Below are 20,577 nucleotides of genomic sequence, written 5' to 3' on the forward strand. Positions count from 1 at the left end.
AGTAAATCTCCAACACAAATATTTTATCTTAGAGTTCATAAAATGAACAGCTAAAAAAGCAGATTCACATACTCTACCAGTTCTGAATATACTTAATTAAGTGCTTAATTAGAATAATTAATTGCAATTAAACATAATTTAAATTTGTGTTTAATTCCTCAGCTATATTAGACACATTTTTGAGGGCTCAATAGCCACCTGTGACTGGTGGTAATTGAATTGGTCAGCACTGGTATAAACTATGCATGCTTATTTGTTTGGTAAAAGATCCACTGTATATACCACTCCTTTTTCAGTTAAACGTTACAGTAAACACTGTGCACATTTAAAATTACCAATCTTTATTCCTTACTTGATGTCAGAGAGAAGAACAATCTCAATAAAATTACGGTCATGTACTACATAAGTATTTTCAGTGAATGTCAGTCTCTCTATATAATCATGGTACTCTACTATTATAATGAAGCTGAAGCATTCCTATTGCCCAGTGATGCCATAGCTGTGATGCTACCCAAGTATAATGCACTGCTCATGTGTATGTAGCAATGCTGGTATAAACAAACCTACTGAGCTGCCTGTCATATAAAGGGACAACACACACAAATATGTGTAGCACATAACACTTGATAATGATAATAAATGACTGTTTCTGGGTTATGTATCTATTTTTTTATTATTTTAAAGTATGTACTTTCTACTTATGAAAAAAAGAGGTTATTGTATATCAGGTCACAACAGCAGCAATCTCACACATCTGTCTCATGTTTATTGTGCCCTGTTGTTTTGTTCATAATGGCCTAGGCCTACACACACACACACACACCATACAGCATAGATGTGTAAGAGGTTTGTGGAAATACACTCTATGATATTCATATGATAAAATCACCTAACAATACATTTCTCAGAACCTGTCCCATTGTTAGGCAGCACATTACTGTGGTTATATTAAAAAGTGTCTGTGAACGCTTCCTTCTTCACTAATGGGAAGGAAATAAATTGACCTAATGCATTTTGGATCTGACCAATTTTCAAATGATCACTACCATAGAAAGTAGGTAAAAAACATGAACTGTGAATGCAAACTGTCCAAATAAGCATCTGGGGCTAATAAGAATGGGTAATTGCAGACACCATTTTGTATTAGCCCCTTTTTTTTCTGTGCTGAGTTCTTAGAAAAGCTTCACCAGGAAGTCAATTAATTCAGTTTTGCAATATTTTATTAGTAATCAACACCAGCATCAGAAAGTACACATTTATCAGGTTATCTAACTGGAGTCTTGGTTTTGCAATATAAGCAATTCTGTCTCTGCTGGAATTTTGAAAATTGGCTCTTGCTTTTTCAGTATCAGGAAAGCCAAATCAGCAAAATAACAATTTGGGGGAACTTACTGATTAGTGCAGCTAACATTGTGATATTCTTCTGGACTTTGCATTAACCAGACTCCAGGCTCCTAAATCTATCATTCAATTCCTCCCATATATTAATATGTTAATATCACACTTTTAAAAATGCTTTTAAGCACTTTCCATTTATTTATTTATTTTTGCAGTGCTACGGATGGAACCCAGGGCCTCTTACATGCTTGGCAACTGCTCTACCACTAAGCTACATTCCCAACCTTACACTTCATTTTGTTTCTGCCAAATTACCAACAAGATATGAATGGGCATATTTTTTCCCATGTAGCTTAATATAATTTTAATACTGCTTTTGATAAAAATGATATGGGGCTTTTTCACAAAATAGTATAGTCTTCATATTAAATTTATCTAATCTTCATTATCTCTAAGTAACTATCTCTTATATTTATTAATGTCATCTCATTTTCTTTAGTCTTTTTTCTCCTATCTTCAGCTTCCCACTGTACATTTCTGAACATTTCCTGAAGTTCCATAATTGTCTTTAATACTCAAGTATCGGAAATAGTCATGTGACTTTCTCCTCCCACTGAAAAACTCAGATCCCAAAGTTCTGATTTCTGTCTGTCACACTATCTTTCATCTACACAAATACTCAGTCATTTGTGATATTCTTATCATATCCTTATCTAGACATCACCAAAGCTCCTCAATGTACCCAAATGAAATTAGCTTAAGAAGGTCGACCAGACAACTTTATCCTAAGGAAAACCCACTTTTGCATGTCATCTGTACCAAAACCTCTAGAGAGTTTCTGATTACTATGAGTTGAAAATGTTGTTTCAGTCTGGTCCTACCTTGTCAATCCAATTTTATCTCCTTTATTCACAATTCTGAACCTTGGTCTCTTCTTAGCCTCCTCTGAGTGTTACCCTAAACATACTCAGAATTCATCCCCACATCCAGAACATTCACACTGAGATTTTGCCCATAAAAGTCCACTACTGGCCCTCTCACTTTTCCTTATTCATCATAATCTTATCAGTCATTTAGTTCAAATTTTAAGCCCCTCAATTTAGTAGCTCATTTTCCTCTATGTTAACTTACCATTTTTACCTATGCTGTTTCTTTTCTGTTTTAAGTGCTTGTATTGCCTAATTCCTCAAAAGGCATGCTTTTGATAGTTTTTGCATTACTTTCCACAGTGCCTTGCACAGTACCAGAAGTCACTAATAGTTCAAGAAGTAGTTGCTTATTTTAAACTAAAAAGAACTGAAGCAGTTGCCCTTCCTACCTGGAGTTGGTTAAAACACTTTAGAAAAAATGTCATATCTAATCTTTTCTCCTGTGTTTTTGGATTATTTTGTAGCCGTGGAATGAAAGTCAATATGTGAGAGACCCAATTCTGTAATTTGGAGGCCTCCTCTGTTGGGCAGTCTACAAAATTTGAACTCATGCCAGCTGGATTACACTGGTTTTAAACTATCTCCCCCATGAGGAAGGAGGAAGCAGGTAAAAGTCTCCCGCACTGAAGGTGGAAATGGTGTGAGTTCCATTTTGCAAGAAGAGAAGCACATTTTTCCCTTCCTGATGAAAACCTTACCATGAGGCTATAGTAAAAAAAAATGCAGAAATATCACAAGAAATTAAAAGTAGGATTTTTCCCTAGGAAAATATTGCAAGCTTAAAACCCTATTAAGCTAAGGTGCAATTTGGTAGATTCCTCTCAACAATGCCTGCTTCTACTTAGATTATAAGTAGAGTGTCTTATGACAGCTCTTTGGATGAAGTCTTATACCTTGGGGTAATGGGTACATATGATAATCTGGTCAAAAAGAACAAGGGGAAGGGATATTTCTCTTCCTCGCATATGATACATCATTGGCTATATTCAAGTTCCCAAAATTGTGTGTCGGTTGGCACTCTGTCTTTTCCTAAGGATATTTTCTCTCAGCTATAACCTAATAAAGAAGGCTCTCTCATGTAGAAGCTGCAATATGGAGCTCTGCAAAGCTGATGGAGCAGCATAGAATCAAATCAAATAGAATATCTGTTGGCCTGGGTTGTGATAGCTCTAGAGAAATTTCTCTAGGGGAGGATGGAGGGTACTTCTTTGGGAGTCATTGCCACTGAGCCATCACTAGTGGAAGGAATGAAGACATTTGATTCTAATAAAGCAATTAGCATTACTGAATCCAACCACATTCCTTTAGCCTCCTCCTGGTTCTATCACTAGTTAGATTCAAGTCTTTATGAGATGCTTCAGGTGACAATGAACTGTTCACATCTCCCATTTGAGATTATGACAGTTTTAAATATCTCTCTTTCTGCTATGGGTGTGTGCAAACAGACTTTTTTCCCCCTAATTTGGTTCTCGGGATTCTGGCAGTGTTTGAGGGGGTTTCTCATTCAAGTGAGTGTGCACAGGGGTTTTCAGATGCAAGAAGATACTGGCTTCACAAAGAGATGTGTTTCCTTAAGAATATTTTAAGAACATAAAATTGTATGAAGCAATAAACAATGATAGGGTTTCTAGAAATGAAAGTATAGGATATTAGACATTTTGTGTCTATTTAGTTGGCAGAGGACCATGCCTGCCATCCTATGAAAACAAACATTTTTGCTAGTCATTTCAGCCTGATTAGGGATAGCAAGAAGGGCTATTTCATTATTGTTAAGATTGCAGAGAGGCCCTGGAGGAGGTGGTAGGGTGATGATGGTCAGATATCCCTGTGTGACTTGGAAATAGTGTCATTTAATGAAGACACAGCAGTGAGGCTGTGGTAATTTCACTTGATGTCTGATGTTTTCACATGGAGTCGTCAAATGCCACAGCAGCCCCACAAAGGCCAGTGTGCAGAGTTCATTTCTGAGCCATCCAAACTTGTCTTTAGAGAATCCTGGATGTAGGAACCATGGCTCATTATTTCAGAGAAGCTTATTTCTTCCAGATAAAGGTGTGTGCTCACTGAGGCCTGTTGTTCTGCAACTTTGTTCATCAGACTGAACGGCTTGAGACGAGACTCACATTTGGGATCCCCAATGTCTATGGAGGCCAGAACTGGTCCTTCTTAGTGTGTTTATCTTCCTGAGTCTTTTGAAAGTGCCACCAATGTGAATGTTGTGTTTTCTTTTGCTTCTCACCTTTCTGGGATAGCTCATTAGTAGTGTTTTGAGTGCTGATTAAACTCATTTGATCCTTGGGAAACAGACTTAAGAAATGTTACTATTGCAGTGGATTGCTTGGTTTATCCTTTAACGGCCTTTCCAGCTTGATGCCCCATGCCTGATGATACTGCTGACCATTTTTTTTTCTATTTCCGGACCAAATTAAAGTGAACCACACTGGCCCTGTTATTGAAGCAGTGCGTGGGGGTTATTTGCTATGAGGTGGTTCTGTGGCTGTCAGCCAGGATGTGAAATCTCTAGTGTCCATGCTATTTCCTGAGGCGAGCACCCACGGGAAGTAGAATTTACTGCAACCTGTCGTTTGTGCTCATGAACAGTACGACAGTGGGAAACTCTGGGGCCATGAAAGAGTTTCTAGGCTTCATTTTAGAATCAACATGTCAGTGCATTCCTGATTTCACCAGTCTTTAAACAGTATTTCATGATAACGGTCTACTTTTTGTTGCTTGGCTTCATCATATTCTTTCTGTGATTGCAGGTCCCACAGGTATGGATCTCTGGCAGCTGCTGTTGACCTTGGCACTGGCAGGCTCAAGCGATGCTTTTTCTGGGCATGAGGGTGAGTTCTACTTTCCTATTCCCACCCTACTGTTACAAAACAGCACCAAACTTTGTTAAATCCAAATTCTTTGGGTGATTTAATTAAACAATGCAAGGCTTAGGAAACTTGTTTTAGTTTTAAAATCATAAACTGGGAGGACTTTTTTGTGAATGCTTTATGAGGAATACCATAGTCAATTTTGGCATCTGATGTTTTTACATTGAAAATAAATGCTACATAACATGCTGAGGTCATTTATGTTGAAGGCAAGCCAGGTCTCCAGTCCTCAGGCTCTGGGAGAGAGATGGAAATTGTGGTGAAGGTTATTAACTTACTGATCACTCAGCTCATCGGTGACTTAGGATATCATAGTCTATTTCCAGAGCTTGGAATTCAGGCCTCTTAATCATATTCTTTGAGACAGGAAATTGCAGGTTTTAAATGAATTTCATCTCTCACTCTCTCTGTGATTACCATTTGGCTAAGTTTGAGGGAAGAGACACCTGAAATAGTTGAACGACATACTCAGGCATCATGAATTTCCTTGGCCGTCTCTATAATTGTCCCTTCTTTTTTGTACTCTTCTTCTGGAGGAGTTGCAATATTTTCAAACTTAAGTGTCAGAAAAAACAGAAACAGGGAAGAGTTATGAAAGGGAAAAGCAAGAGGAGGGTTTTTTTGTTTGTTTGTTTGTTTTTGTTTGTTTTTGGTCCACAAAGAAAACTTCTCATTGGGTGGGGTACTTTTTCAAAAATCATCATGAGGACTTGTATTTTTTCCTTGCCTGTGCTTCAGCTGAGAAGAACAACAATGTATTTCTCGCATTCCATGAAACCAAATTCAATTGTTGCTTGGAGAGTCACTGACTCCCTTCACACCCAACCCATGTTGGAAAACACACTTAACACACTTTAACAGAAGACTTAGCACCTTAAGATGTCCTGCATGACCTTCAAGCCAAAAATAAATGCATCATAGCGAGCTGCTGAGGGTGTCCAGAGTAACTTAGAAAACGAGAAGGGTAAAATATGTTGTTTTATCTGTTAAAGCAATTCCAAAATATTTATAGAAAGAAGTCATAATTGTTTAAAATATTTTCTGGCCTCTCTGGTGTTATAATGTCAACATTATGCAAGTCAAACGTGGAGAGAATTGCAGGCTCCATTTCAACAGCTTTTCCCATGGCTGGTTTTAGACCCTGGTTCTGTGCCAAAGAATTGAAACTGAGATCCTCTGCTATTCCAAATTCATGGAGGTTTAATCTCTCCTCTCTTCACTAAGGTGACTGGCACTCAATATGGCAAGGCCTGAGGAATTTAGAAAACCTGTGAAATGAAGAGTATGGCACAAGAAAGTGAAAAAAGAAATGCATCCCTGAGTGGGAACTTAGAGCTCAAATTGCATTTCAGACCTAGAGAATCTGCAGAGAACATATATCTCAGCTGCTTCAACAGTTTAGTAAACCTTAATTTCATAAGAAAAGTAAAGAAAAAATGCCATTGGCTGTTTTTTTTAACATAAATTTTATTGTGTATCTTTAAGATATTAAAAAGGTTGTTATAAAATACATACATATAATAAAATGGTTACTATAGGGAATCAAATTAACATGTTCATCATTTCCGATAGACACCAATACTCAATGCAGCAAGAGCAGCTATAATTTACCATGTATCAAAACTCCTGAATGTTGTACATTATTATTAACTGTAGTCCTAACGGCATACATTAGATCATTGGACTTGTGCATCCTACATATTTGTAATTTTGTCTCCTTTTACCTATAGCTCCCAAGTCTTTTCTCTTCCTCCAACCCTGGTAATACTGTTCTCTATTTCTATATAGTTGACCTTTTTGGGTTAGATTGAACAAATAGATAAGATCATGCAATAGTTCTCTTTGTGGGTCTGGCTTATTTCACTTAGTTTAATATCCATGTTGTGGCAAATGGAAGGATCTCCTTCTATCTTAGGCTGAATAATGTTGCATTGTGTATGTGTGTACCACAATTTCTTTTATCTGTCCACCCATGGATGGACACCTAGGTTGTTTCATTTCTTGACTATTTTGAATGGTGTTGTAGTGAACATAGGCGTGCAGCTATCTCTACAAGGTGGTAATCTCATTACCTCCCTTTGCTGGTTTTAATATTTGCTTGTCAGTTGTATTTTTTTTTCTTTCCTTTTTGTTTGGGGAAATCAGAGTATAAGGAAAGTCAATGGTTTATAATAAGCAAAATCATTTATATTATCAGTAGTTATATAAAAGGAGTAACTAAACAAAGAAAAAAATTTTTTTCTTCTGTTCTTGTTGAACTAACTAAAATTTCATTAGAATACATGGGTACTACAGAATAAAATGGCCCGGGGATTAAGAATAGGTATGATGTTTATGTAAGAAGGTGTAGGTGAGCTTGTCCAAGCATGTGGGTGGTTGTGTATTTGCCAGTTCTGGCCACTTATCTAATAGGTTCGGCCAAAGTTAGTGGGTGACATGACATGGATCATGATCTCAGAAGACATTCCTGGGCCATGTGTTTCTTTTTCTGCCAGGTCTGGATCAAATCATTTTATTTTTATTTTCTTTCCCTTTGTATAAGGCAGACTAAAAATATAGGTGGAGAATTTTTAAAAAGCAGACATTACTGTAGTTTCATTAGCCATTTTTTAAAATCCAGTTTGATCAGTGAAAGGTGTGGCACTGTTGAGAGAGAGATGGTGAAGATATCACCGGAAGAAAAGTTGCCCAGGAGCTGGGAGAAGATGACAGATCTGTAGGCTGGGGGAAGATTGGCTCTTAAACCTTCAAGTAGGGTTTTTCTTGCTTGGGCAGATGAGTGATTAGTAGTATTTTTGGTTTGAGAGTATTTTTTATATTAAGTCTAATTGCCCTGTGGGAAATTTAATGAGAACTGAACATTGAACAGTATCATCATTGTATTAGCTAAAGTATTGTAATGGATATTTTCTCTCTGTCTCTCATTCTTAATATGAAACTCTACATCTGCTCCTCAAAGCAGGTTAGGTAGTCTCAGGGATAAGATTTTATTCCAAAACCAATAATGATCAACAATGCCTCATTTTTAGAGGACTTTACCAGGTTGACCTATCAAAATTGCTGCTCCTCAAGTATTGCTCATGAAAAGTAGGCAGAAAGATCCAATGGATGTAGATGTTTTTCAAGGAGTGCCTATTATCAACTAAGTCACATAACTTTACTACATCAGCTTACAACTAAGGAGCCCCTTAGGCCTCAGCCACCTATGGTGGAAGTAGGCAAACTCCTTCCCTGAAGAAGTTCAGTATAGCTGACATCTTAAGAACATCCGGAAGTTAACGAGGGCCTGGATGGCTGTAAAGTCTAGATCATGTGATGAAGGCAAATGGTCAAGATGCTTTGAAGTATTTTAATAGATACAGATTGGGGAAGTTAAATCAACAAGTTCAATGTATATATATTTCTCAAGAATTTTCTGTTTTCAAAGCTTGAACAGGAAGCCAGGAGGAATACAATGTTTTTTCCTTCGAGGGATTTATCATGAATTAAGAGATCCAGTATGTATACCATATTATATACAATATTTATGTATAACATGTATATATGATTTATGTACATGTATGCATGCACATGCATGTTAGGCATGGCCTATAAGCAAAGTTTATAATTAGTATCATAGCTCTCTTCACAGTAATTCTGCAAAAGGTGTTGCATCATTTTATACCAGTTAAGATAAGAAATTTATATTTGGAATAAAATGTCATGTTCTAAAGAAACCAGGATCCCTAAAATAATATTCTCTGTATATCTTTGAGCACTCTTTCCAATTCTATGAAAACTGACCTATCACTGATTTGAAAGAAAGGACTCTTCTGTTCTGGTTGCTAAAGGAGAGGAAATTACAGCACAGAGGGAGGAAATTTTTATTTTTAAAGTAAATCCTACCCCACTACAGTTGAAGCTCTGCAGAGTCCTGAGAGATTGTCAAAACATATTGAAGATATTTCAAAAAAGTATTAGAGTCACAGCTGTAGTTGATAGAAAGTATAGGGTGTCTCTATTAAATATTTTCAAAAATGAATAATTCTAGGCTTTGCTGCATCACTGGAAGTAAAGGAGAAAGCCACAGAGCTTTAGTTTGCTGCTGTGTTAACCATCATGCTGGGCAAGAAGCAATTTTATAGTCTGTTCTAATGCATGATACAAGTTCAGATACATCAGCAATCGTATGTCACCTTTGCTTCTGGTATCACACACTGGCTTTGACATTGGGATTCAGTAGGTCACAGCAGACCAGGTGAAGCTACATGGATGGTGCTAAAGGGAGATACGAGCATTGACCTTTGCAGACGATGACACAAAACAGTCTTCCAGCAAGTTATTATCCTTTATGGATTCAAATAGGAATTTTAAATTTATGCTCCTAACTCATAGTTTACAGGAACTCATAGTTTACAAAAGAGAAGACAGAGAAGCAAACATAATTCATTCATGAACCTCCTAGGTGATTAAAAGTTTAGAGCTAAATAATAGTACTATTAGAGTTTCACTTCAGAAATAATACTAGTAATAGGATAAAAGTGAATTTGAGAGGGATGGGTACAGAGAAACATGATTATAATAGAACAGGGGAGATAATCTAAGTGTAAGTAGGACAAGGGTGGTAAAAACTAAGCGGACCATGGAAAGAGAGATGTGGAATAGCAATTAATTGGACACTTAAAGCTCAATTAATGTGTGGATTTTTGACTTTAGATATTTTCAGTGCCTTCCTACTCCCTCCATTTCTAAGCTTCTGCACTTTTAGTTAAATGTGAGTCTGTATTAACACTGACTCACTTTTAACAGTGGAGTCCTAGAACACAGATCAGCCCATCAGCAGGGAAGTGCTGATAGTTACTTGATAGCAGTTCTCTGTGAGGACCATGCTGCAGCTGAGTGACAGCCAAGTGTCTCGGTTGCCTTTCTTTAGCACCATTTACCAGAATTCCTCATGCCTGTGCTCAGCCCAGGTCCCACATCTTTGCATGCTTTGGCATGGCTTAGGCTACTGTGAGTGAGGAGCCCCCATGGGGACAAAGGCCTCCACTCCCCCTTCATTGTAGTCTCTGGACATTCATGACTGTATCCCAAGACCATGACAAAACCCCCAACATTTTGTCATTGCTAGAGTATGTACTTACCTCACAGAATGCAATAAAATAAAAGCAGGATGCATTGTGCATTGCAAATGCACGGGGCAGAACCTGGGAGGTTGGCTGGGCTGACACAGTAGCTGAATGACTCACCCTGTCGAGAAGCTGGTAGTGAGAGTGATGAGTTTTGTGTCTCAGTTAATTAGTAAATGGAAGCACTGGGACCACCCATGAATAGTCCTAATTCACATATACCCACAATCGACTCTATAGTCGTCCACCTTAGATCTCAACTTCTCCAGGAAAAAAACCTGTTGTGGTTTACAAAATGTCTGCACGCCACTGGTTCAGTAGTCCAAACTGGGGGTCCTATTGTGTAGAAACCCAGAAGAGGCTGTTGTGATGTACTTGGTGTGAGGTGCTGGCAAAGAGGAGCTGTTCATAGACACACCTGCTTGTCTGTCTCTGGCTAGAGGCCAACTATGTAGAAATTCTTGCAGCTTGGATCCACCCAGCCAGGTCCTATAGCTGCCTGCTGATCCTTGCTACCTAACTTGTCATCAGGTATAATCACCAGCAGCCATACTCCCAGGGACCACCCTCATTTTTCACAAGCACCAGACATTGAAGTCTCATGTTGGCTTTTCCAGCAACACTCACGTGGGTGTTTAAATAGTGCTGTCAACATTGTCATCTCCAAACCCAGAGCAAGGTTTCTCATCATCTATAATTAGCAGCATAAAGGCAGTAATGATGTGTAATATAGACACACTTTGAAATATGATCACACAATTTGTCATACAAAAGAGAGTATTCCTTGGTGTTCTGTCTGGTGACTACTAGATGTACCCAGAGACCCTGGTGCTTGAAGACTTCTTTAGCATCAGCTGCAAATCAGAGTTTTCTCTGGCCTCTATTTCTCAGTCTGTTAAAAATATATCCAAAGTATTTCATCAGATATACTTTTTTTTAATTGGTTGTTCAAAACATTACAAAGCTCATGACATATCATCTTTCATACATTTGATTCAAGTGGGTTATGAACTCCCATTTTTACCCTAAATACAAATTGCAGAATCACATCAGTTACACATTCACATTTTTACATGATGCCATATTAGTGACTGTTGTGTTCTGCTGCCTTTCCTATCCCCTACTATCCCCCCTCCCCTCCCCTCCCATCTTCATCAGATATACTTATCAGAAATCTCTCTTTCTGTTTATATAAGAAGTTATGGCCTAAGTCCTAACCTTAACACTGTCTGTATTGCACTTCCATGGTAGGATTACACATATTGCAGCCTGGTGAATGATGTCTCAACACTGGAAGAGATATTTCAGGATGATTTTACAGAAGCTCTCACTGAGAAGATGGGTACAGAGTTGTGTGAAGGGAGCTGGCATTTGTCCTGTGTCCCTCTTCTAAATGAATTTGAAATGATATCTGTCTTTCAAGTTGTGTGACAAGTCCAGATTTGAGTTTGAAATGGATGTGATTTAATTGGTTTCAAGTGACTGATACAGTAACCATTGCATAACCTATGCAATTAAGTATTATGGGTTTGAGACACTAGCTATTCAGATCCATCAAGGGTGTTTTGCTCAGCCCTGTATCTCCATCCTCTAGCATTCCCATGAGGATCTTTATTTGTTGAATACATGAATTAATCAGCATAAAAATTCTGACCTACAACTTCTCCTGTCCTGCGACTTCTCCTGTCCTGGCCTATAGTTGTCACTAATGCTCTCCATCTCCAGTCCTGACAAGTGCAAAGGTTAAATTAAGATTTCCTTACAGTGGAGGGGGAACTTGGGGGAAGGTCTGGAAATAGGTATGCAACCATAGAAACTGGCATTTGAGGGCTTTCCCTGGGCATTGGAGTTCACTTTCCTGCCAGACTAGAACTCTTCCCTAAACACTAATGCCTACAAGCTTGATTCGCTTCCTAAGCCTTGATGACCACTGTCCAGGTGACTGAACTCTGTCCCCTATGCACCGGTCATTGGTCAGCATCCTACACTGAGTAACCTGGTCACCCAGCACCATCCCCTGGACACTGCCCTTATCTTGTGCCTCACCTACCTGATTAAATCTCCTCAAATATTGACAGACCTCTAGAGAGAGATATAATGAGGCCTGCAGATCCTAAATCCAAGTTTTCTCTTACCCTTTGGACATTGAACTTCAGATTATAAAAGACCTTAGTTAGGGATCCTACATATATATTCATCAATTTTTCCACCCATTACCTTAAATATCAGATCTTTCCACTTTTCCATTGAGAGCCCACCTTGACATGTGTGACTCTCAAGGTTTAAGTAAATGTTATATTGAGAAAATTCTTAATTTCTTGATCTTTGAATATGAAAAATAGTTTATATCCTTTAAAATTTTTAGCAAAACCTTGCAAACTTGTCAAAGGAGAAATAATGTTTCAAATATTTGACTTCTGGACAGCCATGTAGACCTAACAGATGCACTTTTGTGGAGACTGAATTGTTGTTTTCACAGACTGTATTTCCAGAAATTGTCTTCTCCCAAAACAAGAAGTCTTATTTTAGGAAAGGACCACTTTGTATCTAGAATGAAATTATCTCCTGTTGAATTTATTGGGAGGTGATTTCTCCAACACATTAGTTGGAATGGGATTGCTAATGAAACCAAAGTCAGAAGCCTTTGATGTAGGGGAAGTCAATCAGTGCCTTAAAGCAGAAGGTAAAGGGGAAGGCCTGAACTTCCAGGCTGAAGTGAAGGGAATGTGGTTAATCACTGAGCCTACAGTGAGCATTCAGTAAATGCTATGTACATCACTAATGCGTTCACACGAGCTCAGTTCCATTAGCCTAAGTTTATGCATCAAATCCGTCTGAGGCTGTGATCCTGCTCTTGACTGTCATCTCCTTGTGGCAGCAGCTATTAGCCAGAAGCTAAGGTTGTCAGAGAGGCTGACCAGGCTGCCATGGCTGATCCTCAGAGCATCTGCCAAGTTGCTTCGGGAGCAGATCAAGAAGAGGAGGTCTCCCAACCAGTCACAGTAGATTCCAGTTTCCTTCTGTGCTGTGTTCAGGAAAAGCTATTGAGATTACAGATTTCAGAACATTATCTTGAACTTTGTCAGAACTGCCTTTGAATCCCATTTATGGAGTAGAACTCTTCCCTCAACACCAATGCCTACAAGCTTGATTCGCTTCCCTAGTCTTGCTGACTGCTGTCCAGGTGACTGAATTCTGTCCCCCATGCACCAGCCATTGTCCAGCATCCTACACTGAGTAACCTGGTCACTGAGTAACCTGTGAAGTTTTTTGGTGGAGTTCTCCAGAAGTCAGACACCAAGTTAAAGATTCATATGAAAATGAATTATTAGAAGATGATTTAGGGAGTTACTTATAAAAGAGTAGGGAAATTTGACAGGAAAGGTAAAGAAACCAATCAAGCAATGGTGTAAAAATATCAAATGCTGTCCCTTTGGGGATGGGGTAGAGGTAGGTATCTATCTCAATCTCCTCTGGAAGTAGATCATTCTCAGTTAGTGGTTAAGGGCTAGGCCCAGCCCAGGATATAGATTCCTAGAAACTATGAGGTCTCCAAGTGCAGGTTTTCCAGCAGTCTAGGGCAGCTGACCAAGGCAAAAGTGTTGGGTGTTGGGACTGAAAGCACATGGGAAATCTGTGTGCGTAGACATACCAGGATTGGCATCAGCAAGGCACTCATAGCGTCTCTTATAATAGCTTTGGTAGTTTACATTCTCTGGACCTCCATTTCCTCTTCAGGGAGGAAATGACTTGTTGAAAGCCTTCAGTGAGATTGTATAAGAAAAGGACCCATTAAGATAGCACAGGAAAGACACATTTGTATTCAATAAATGGTAGCTGTTATTGGTCCCAATTTGAGTTACTACAAACCCTAAGGCCTAAATAAACAAACTAAACAGACATGTAGAATTTAATTTATAATAATATATGCCTAACAGAAAAGAGTTTGGTTGAACCAGGAAGTTTTGGAAGCTAAAGATGATTTTGATAATGACTACAGAAAATTACCTTGAGGGAGTGATACTGAAAAGATCAACTCAACGCAACCAGCACTCACCAAATATCTGTATGGTCATAGACATAACACCAAAAGTAGGCATGGTCCCCAGTAAATCACTGGGTGGGCTGGGGATGAGGAGATACAGAATTAAAACCAACCAGTTAAAACCAAATAATTGCAATATTTGAATTCTAATTCCATATTAATATTCTTCTGAATTCATTTCTAAGTACTTCATAAGCATTATCTTAGTTCATCTGCACAGCAGATGAAGATTCCATTATTACCCCATCTTAGATAAGGATACCAAGAGTCATTAAGTAACTAGCCTGCATAGCTAATGAATATGAAAAGGGTGAGTCCAGCCCAGGCAGCCTGACCCCAGAGTGCACTCCACTGTCTGTCATGTACTGTGATGTGACCAACACAGTGGGATAATAGAGTTGTATACCTGAGATAAAGTTAAATGGGCTGGGCAAGTAGCCAGGCTGTGGAGATAAGTAGGTAGAGTCAGGCTCCTGTGTACCCTATGTACAGTTCTAAGGAGCTTGATTAGACCTGTGGCAAGGCAGAACTGTGACTAGTTGTAGGATTAACATGTGAACATGGACAGACACTTTCCAAGAGACAAAATCAAGAAAACTTGGATTTTGGTATCTAGGAACTTTAGTTTAAATTTTTAGCCAGAAATAATTGTTTTGCAACAGATACCAATTGAAATAAATTTAGTTGGTTTAAAACAGGACCTCTGCTGGAATGGCAAGTCCTAGGATTCAAATGAGAGCTAAGTGAGTAGGTGTTGCATATCTCATCAGCTTAGCTAAAGAACCATAGTTATGTGCTGGGGATACAGCTGAGTAACAGGGCATTTTCCTAGCATGTACTAGACCCTGAGTTTGATCCCTGCACTGAAAAAATAAAAATAAAAACAAAATAAAAGACAAAAACCCTCAAATACAGGAGGTAATTCCATGTACTGTGAATCCTCAAAGAATTGCATTCATTAGGTTTAATATAGCACCTACATTTCTAATGTCAGACCTCATTATTTTGTATATGATATAAGCATCAGAGAAAATTGTGTTATTCATATTTTGTGTATTGACAAGAATAAGTGTAATATTTATATTATGTAAAATGTTTTATATGGTTACTTTTAGAAGAAGCTTTTGGTGAAGTGTGTGTGATTTCTTCAAAGTGAATAGGCATTTCTCCCTGAGGCAAGATTAGTAGCAAAATTCCAAAGAGATAGTAACCACCACCCCTCCTTTGAAAAGACTTGGGAGGTCTAAGGACCATCCTGTCCTTGTAACTCTTGAGTTTTCTCTTCTGTATTGTTCATAGTTCCTCATGAATGCAAAGGTTGTCAATGTAAAGGAAACGTTTACTGCCTTACAAACACGTCTGTAGATTGACAACACACACACATACTGCTATACCATCTGCCTTTGCCTGCTTCTAAATCTATACCTCTTTACCCAAGCTTTTCCATCCTGGGGGAATTAGAATTCCCTATTTTATACACAGAATTTGTGTCAGGTTTACTACTCTTTTGATGAAATTAATCCACACATATCATTTTAAGTGAAGCTGAGCTTATGAGAACCAGTATATATACAATTCATTGGCATGTTTTTTATATTAATGTTTAAGGAGTAAAAGGCAAATTGTCAGAAAATACTGTATTAAGAACTCATTTTAAAATGAACTTGGGATTTTTTTTCTTTACCATTTAGTGAGCCCATTTAATGTTGTGATGGGAAGAACAACAATGAATCGAATCAGCAATTCTAGGATAGGAATCCAGTCTGTCAGCAATCAACTCCGTGGTTATGAGCAAGAGCTCTAATTTCTTTAAGCTTGTCTATTAGTAAAGCTTTTCACATCTATAATCCCAGCTACTTGGGAGAGTGAGGCAGGAAGATCACAAGTTCAAGTCCTTCCTGGACAACTTAGAGAAGAGACCTTATCTCAAAATAAAATAAAAAGTGTTAAGACTGTAGCTCAGTGGTACAGTGCTTGCCCTGCATGTACAAGGCTCTGATTCAATCTCCAATACTCCCCTCCCAATACACACACACACACACACACACGCACACACACACACACACACCTATTAATAAAGCTTTTCAAATAAAAAAATTTGATTTGTCCCTTTCAACTCCAAAATTATTTTTCTATTAATTCATAGATTACAAATGTGATACTCTGGAGGAGATTCCCTCATGCAGACCTTCTTCTGGCCTTTGTCTGCTCTTTGTTGTCATCAGTGACTCCAGTGGAAGACAGGCTAGCCAAACCTGCAGGGGATGCAAGCTAAGGCTAGCTAATGTGCTGAGCAGGAGACGTAGGGTTCAGAATATCCTGACAACCCACAGCAATGGCCCAAAACTAATATTAAATTTGATAAGGATAAATGCGAAGTCCTATATCTAGGTTTGAGAAACTCAGCGTCCTAAAGGAATGAAGTGGAAGTGAGAGTCCTGGCTTACAGCAAATCCTCTACAAAAGATGAAGTATTTGGGTCATTGCAAGCGTGGTATAGCTAGCCTGTTAGGAAGCCACTGCCAGAGCAAGTGACGAGGCTGCCCTGAAAGCAGAAGAGGCCTGGGATGTGGAAAGCACCGCTGCTCTGGTCTGTGCACCGACAGCAGCTACTGAGAATAATCAGAGTTCCAGACATCGTGATTCTAGAAGAATGTAACAAACCTAAACAAAACAGGGCTAATGGTAAAGGTTCTTGAAATCACATTGCAGGAGCTGGAGATGTTTAGTCTGAGGGGTGGTGATGAGGGGGTAATGACGTGATGTTTGCTTTCACCATTTATCATGCTGCAGAAGACTTTAACCAATTGTGTTTAGATAGCATGGTAAAATAGTGCAATAAATCACAAAGGTAGCCTTTGGAAATAAAACATATGTATGGAAGGATTTTAGCTCTATCGGATGTAACTCTCTGACTCAGAAAATCATTGAACTTCTCAGCACTCCTATTTCTCTTTTATTAAAAAAATTGCAAATAAAAATTACATTTATTTATGGTGTACAGCATGGTATTTGATAGGCATACACACTGTGCAATGATTAGATTAATACAACTAACATATCCATCACCTTACATACTTACGTTTTTGTGTGGTAATAACATTTAAAATTTACTCTCTTGGCAAATTTTAAATATATACATTGTTATTATTTATCGATGTGCTTTATAATAGATCTCCAGAACTTACTCCACCTAACTGAACCTTTGTACCTTCTGAACCATCCCCTCCACATTCCCCACCCTCAGTCGCCAGCAGCCAGCCTTCAACCCTATTTCAGGAGATTAACTTCTTCATATTTCCCATATAAATGAAATCATGCAATAGTCATCTTTCTATGCCAGCTTATTGTCCTCAGTTCATCTATGTTGTTGCTCATGGCAGAATTTCTTTCTTTTTTAAGGCTAAATAGTATTTTCTTTGTCCATTCATTCTTGCTCAGAAAGCCACAAAAATTAAATGAGATAGCATGTAAGGTACTGGCATAGCTACGGGAAAGTGTGGGGTTTTTAGTGGAAACTAATCCTTCTTTTCCTTTACCTTATCATCAAGAGAGGAAGAATGAGGATACTAAATTACTGTTCAAAGAAAATACTTTATGTTGATTACAATTGTTTCAAAGTAGAATGAATGAGTTGCTAGGTCAGAGGTGGGTTTGCAGAGTTGATCTGCAGGGGCACTCTGGTGCCCCAATCTTGCCCAAATACAGTTTTACATAACAATTGTTTGGATTCTACACAGTGGGTTTCTACCTAATATTTCGTTTGAACAAATAAATCAGAAAAATTTTTAAAATGCATAAAGTCAGTGAGCAAGATGATCCCTCTGGGTCTTTTCTTCTCCTTGGACTGTGCTTTTCTATATGCTTGGAACTGATATTCTCCGGGACATGTTACATTACTGCTGGCTCCTGAGCTGTGAAAAGATCCATGTGTATTTCTCCATCCTGTCAACTCAGGGGATTGTTTTATAAGTAATAGGAAAATGTGCAGTTGTGACAGACAAAGGGGTTTTCTGGCTACTTCTTTATAGTTCTCTACCTGACTGCAGGACCATCACCTTATGTCTACTCCCCTGTGCTCATGTGGCTTTGTCAAGGCAGTCATGGAATTAACTTGCCAGTATTTTAACTCTGGATAGTCTTTTAAACAGCTGGTGTCTAAGTCCGCCTACTTCTCTCTAGCTGTTCTCCTAGGAAATTTAATTATAAGAAACAGCTGAACTTATAAATTTTCTAAGAGATCTCAGACAATGGAGTCATTGTTCTTGAAGTACACAGAAGTACCCAGGTGCTAGCTACACCCAAGTGACTTTCCTAAAGAAACAGGGATGGCAAACCAGACATTCATCCTATGTCAGTGATTAGGAGGCAAACCACAAACTTGCTCTTCCCATGCTTTGGGTTAGTTTGTATGCATTTGAGGAAGATGACTCATGATAAGAAGTTTTATAAAGTGCACTTAGTAATTTCTCATAGGATTCACTTGATCAGACAATCATTTTGGGCAGGAGCTTACAAAACATAGAGTTACTACAGATTCAGAGATCAAGAATCTAGATGCGGATTTCTCAACCTTGGCACTGTGGCCATTTCAGACCACATCATTTTCCTGGGGTAGAGGGTGTCCTGTGCATTGTAGCATATTTAGCATGTCCTGTACATTGTAGCACAATGACATCCATGACCTCAACCCACTAGATCGCAATAGCACTGCCTCCTTAGTTGTTTCACCCAAACTGTCTCTTAACATTGCCAAGTGCCCTGTGGGAGTCAGAGAAATTCTGTTTGGGAACCAATCACTGGTCTAGATCCAGCAGCTACGTGTTGAACTGCCCAGGATTGTTGTGGAGATCAAATTAGACAAAACTTGTTTAAACGCTTTTAATCTGAAAGCTCAGTAGAAAAAAGGAAAAGAAGTCGGGGGAAGTCTCATGAAAATCAAAGGGATATCAGTGGAATACAAGAAAGAGGCCAGGGGGCTGGGGCTGTAACTCCGTGGTAGAGTGCCTACCTTGCACGTATGAGGCACTGGGTCTGACTCTCACCACCACATAAAAATAAATAAATAAAGATACTGTGTCCATCCACAACTTAAAAAAGAAAGAAAGAAATATTAAAGAGAAAGAAAGAAAGAATCCAGGAAAGAAGAAAGGGAAAGGGGAAATATTGGGGAATGATATTAGCCAAATTATATTGTTGTACTGTATACATGTAACAATATGTTAACAATAGATCCCACCACTATAATGCACCACTAAAAAATATGGAAAAGAATTTATATTCCTAAAAATTTTAAATGTTTTTAAAAGCAAAGCAAACATTTATATACATGTAGTTACAGTACATCTATTATCTTCTCAATCATTTGTTTGTTCATTCAGTTGTCTTAAGTTTTTTTGAGCCAAATGCTGGAAACTCATAAATAAATTAAGAACTCTGAGAGGCTCAAATAAATTAAGAGCTATTAGAAGCTCCAAATAAGAGGTTAGAAAAAGAGAGCTCATGAGAGATGCACTACAGTGAGTGCACATATATAACATGCACAAAATATTTCAGAAGCTCCAAGAAAGGAAGGTTGCTTTTGAGAATGACCATAGCAAACCAGTGGACCATGCAGCCGAAGCTGTGTGTAGCATTAGCAATTGACTAGTTGTGACTAAAGCCCTTTCATATGATGCCATAAACTCATGGAGTTTTGCTCCAAGTCTTTACCTGTTGACAGTCGGTATTAAGCACAGCTTGAAGTATTATCATTTATCAGGGCCAGTCCTGAAGTGGCATCAAGTGTGAATGAGTAACTTTAGACTTGAAATTGTCACAGACAGCTGTTATTTTTCCCTGTCCTTCTTTTTGCTCATATCTGTTCCCATGATAGCAAATAATCAAATAAAAACAGAAGCAAAAAAAAATTTCAAGCCAGATTTCTTTAAGTAAAGGAGTAAACATCAGAGACATCAGGGGATAATGCTGGATCAAAGTAGAAACTCAGTTGTGGGCATGTTCCTCAAGTGGAAGAATTAAGTTTGTTTTAGTTTTGTTGATTCAAAAAGAAACACTCAGAGCATTATGAACACCTGTTTTTAAATTCTAAATCTGGCATTGTATATATAGATCAGAATAATTCTAAAGCCTGAGTGATTAAACTTTTAGTGCCAGGGAAATTAGGATGATCATCATTGAAGTACCAGAATTTCTAAATTTTATTCCAGGGTATTCTACATTAAATATTTCTTAATAAGGAAATTCCACATAAAAGCCAGGGTGCCTGCTGGAGC

General features: G+C 38.3%; 1 protein-coding gene across 5 annotated transcripts in view; it reads left to right on the forward strand.

The window, feature by feature from the left end:
- Ghr (growth hormone receptor) overlaps positions 1-20,577 on the forward strand; it is a 250,364-nt gene that overhangs the window by 103,067 nt on the left and 126,720 nt on the right. For 3 of the 5 annotated variants that reach the window (XM_076857434.2, XM_076857432.2, XM_076857433.2), the window contains one exon: positions 5,030-5,110. In XM_076857434.2, coding sequence (XP_076713549.2) covers positions 5,041-5,110 — 70 coding nt within the window. In that variant the 5' untranslated portion in view covers positions 5,030-5,040. Of the gene's footprint in view, positions 1-2,775; positions 2,875-5,029; positions 5,111-20,577 lie in introns of those variants that run through there. The other 2 variants (XM_076857431.2, XM_076857435.2) reach the window with 2 other exon arrangements.

This window comes from Callospermophilus lateralis, chromosome 5, assembly GCF_048772815.1.
Source record: "Callospermophilus lateralis isolate mCalLat2 chromosome 5, mCalLat2.hap1, whole genome shotgun sequence".
Classification (NCBI taxonomy): domain Eukaryota; kingdom Metazoa; phylum Chordata; class Mammalia; order Rodentia; family Sciuridae; genus Callospermophilus; species Callospermophilus lateralis.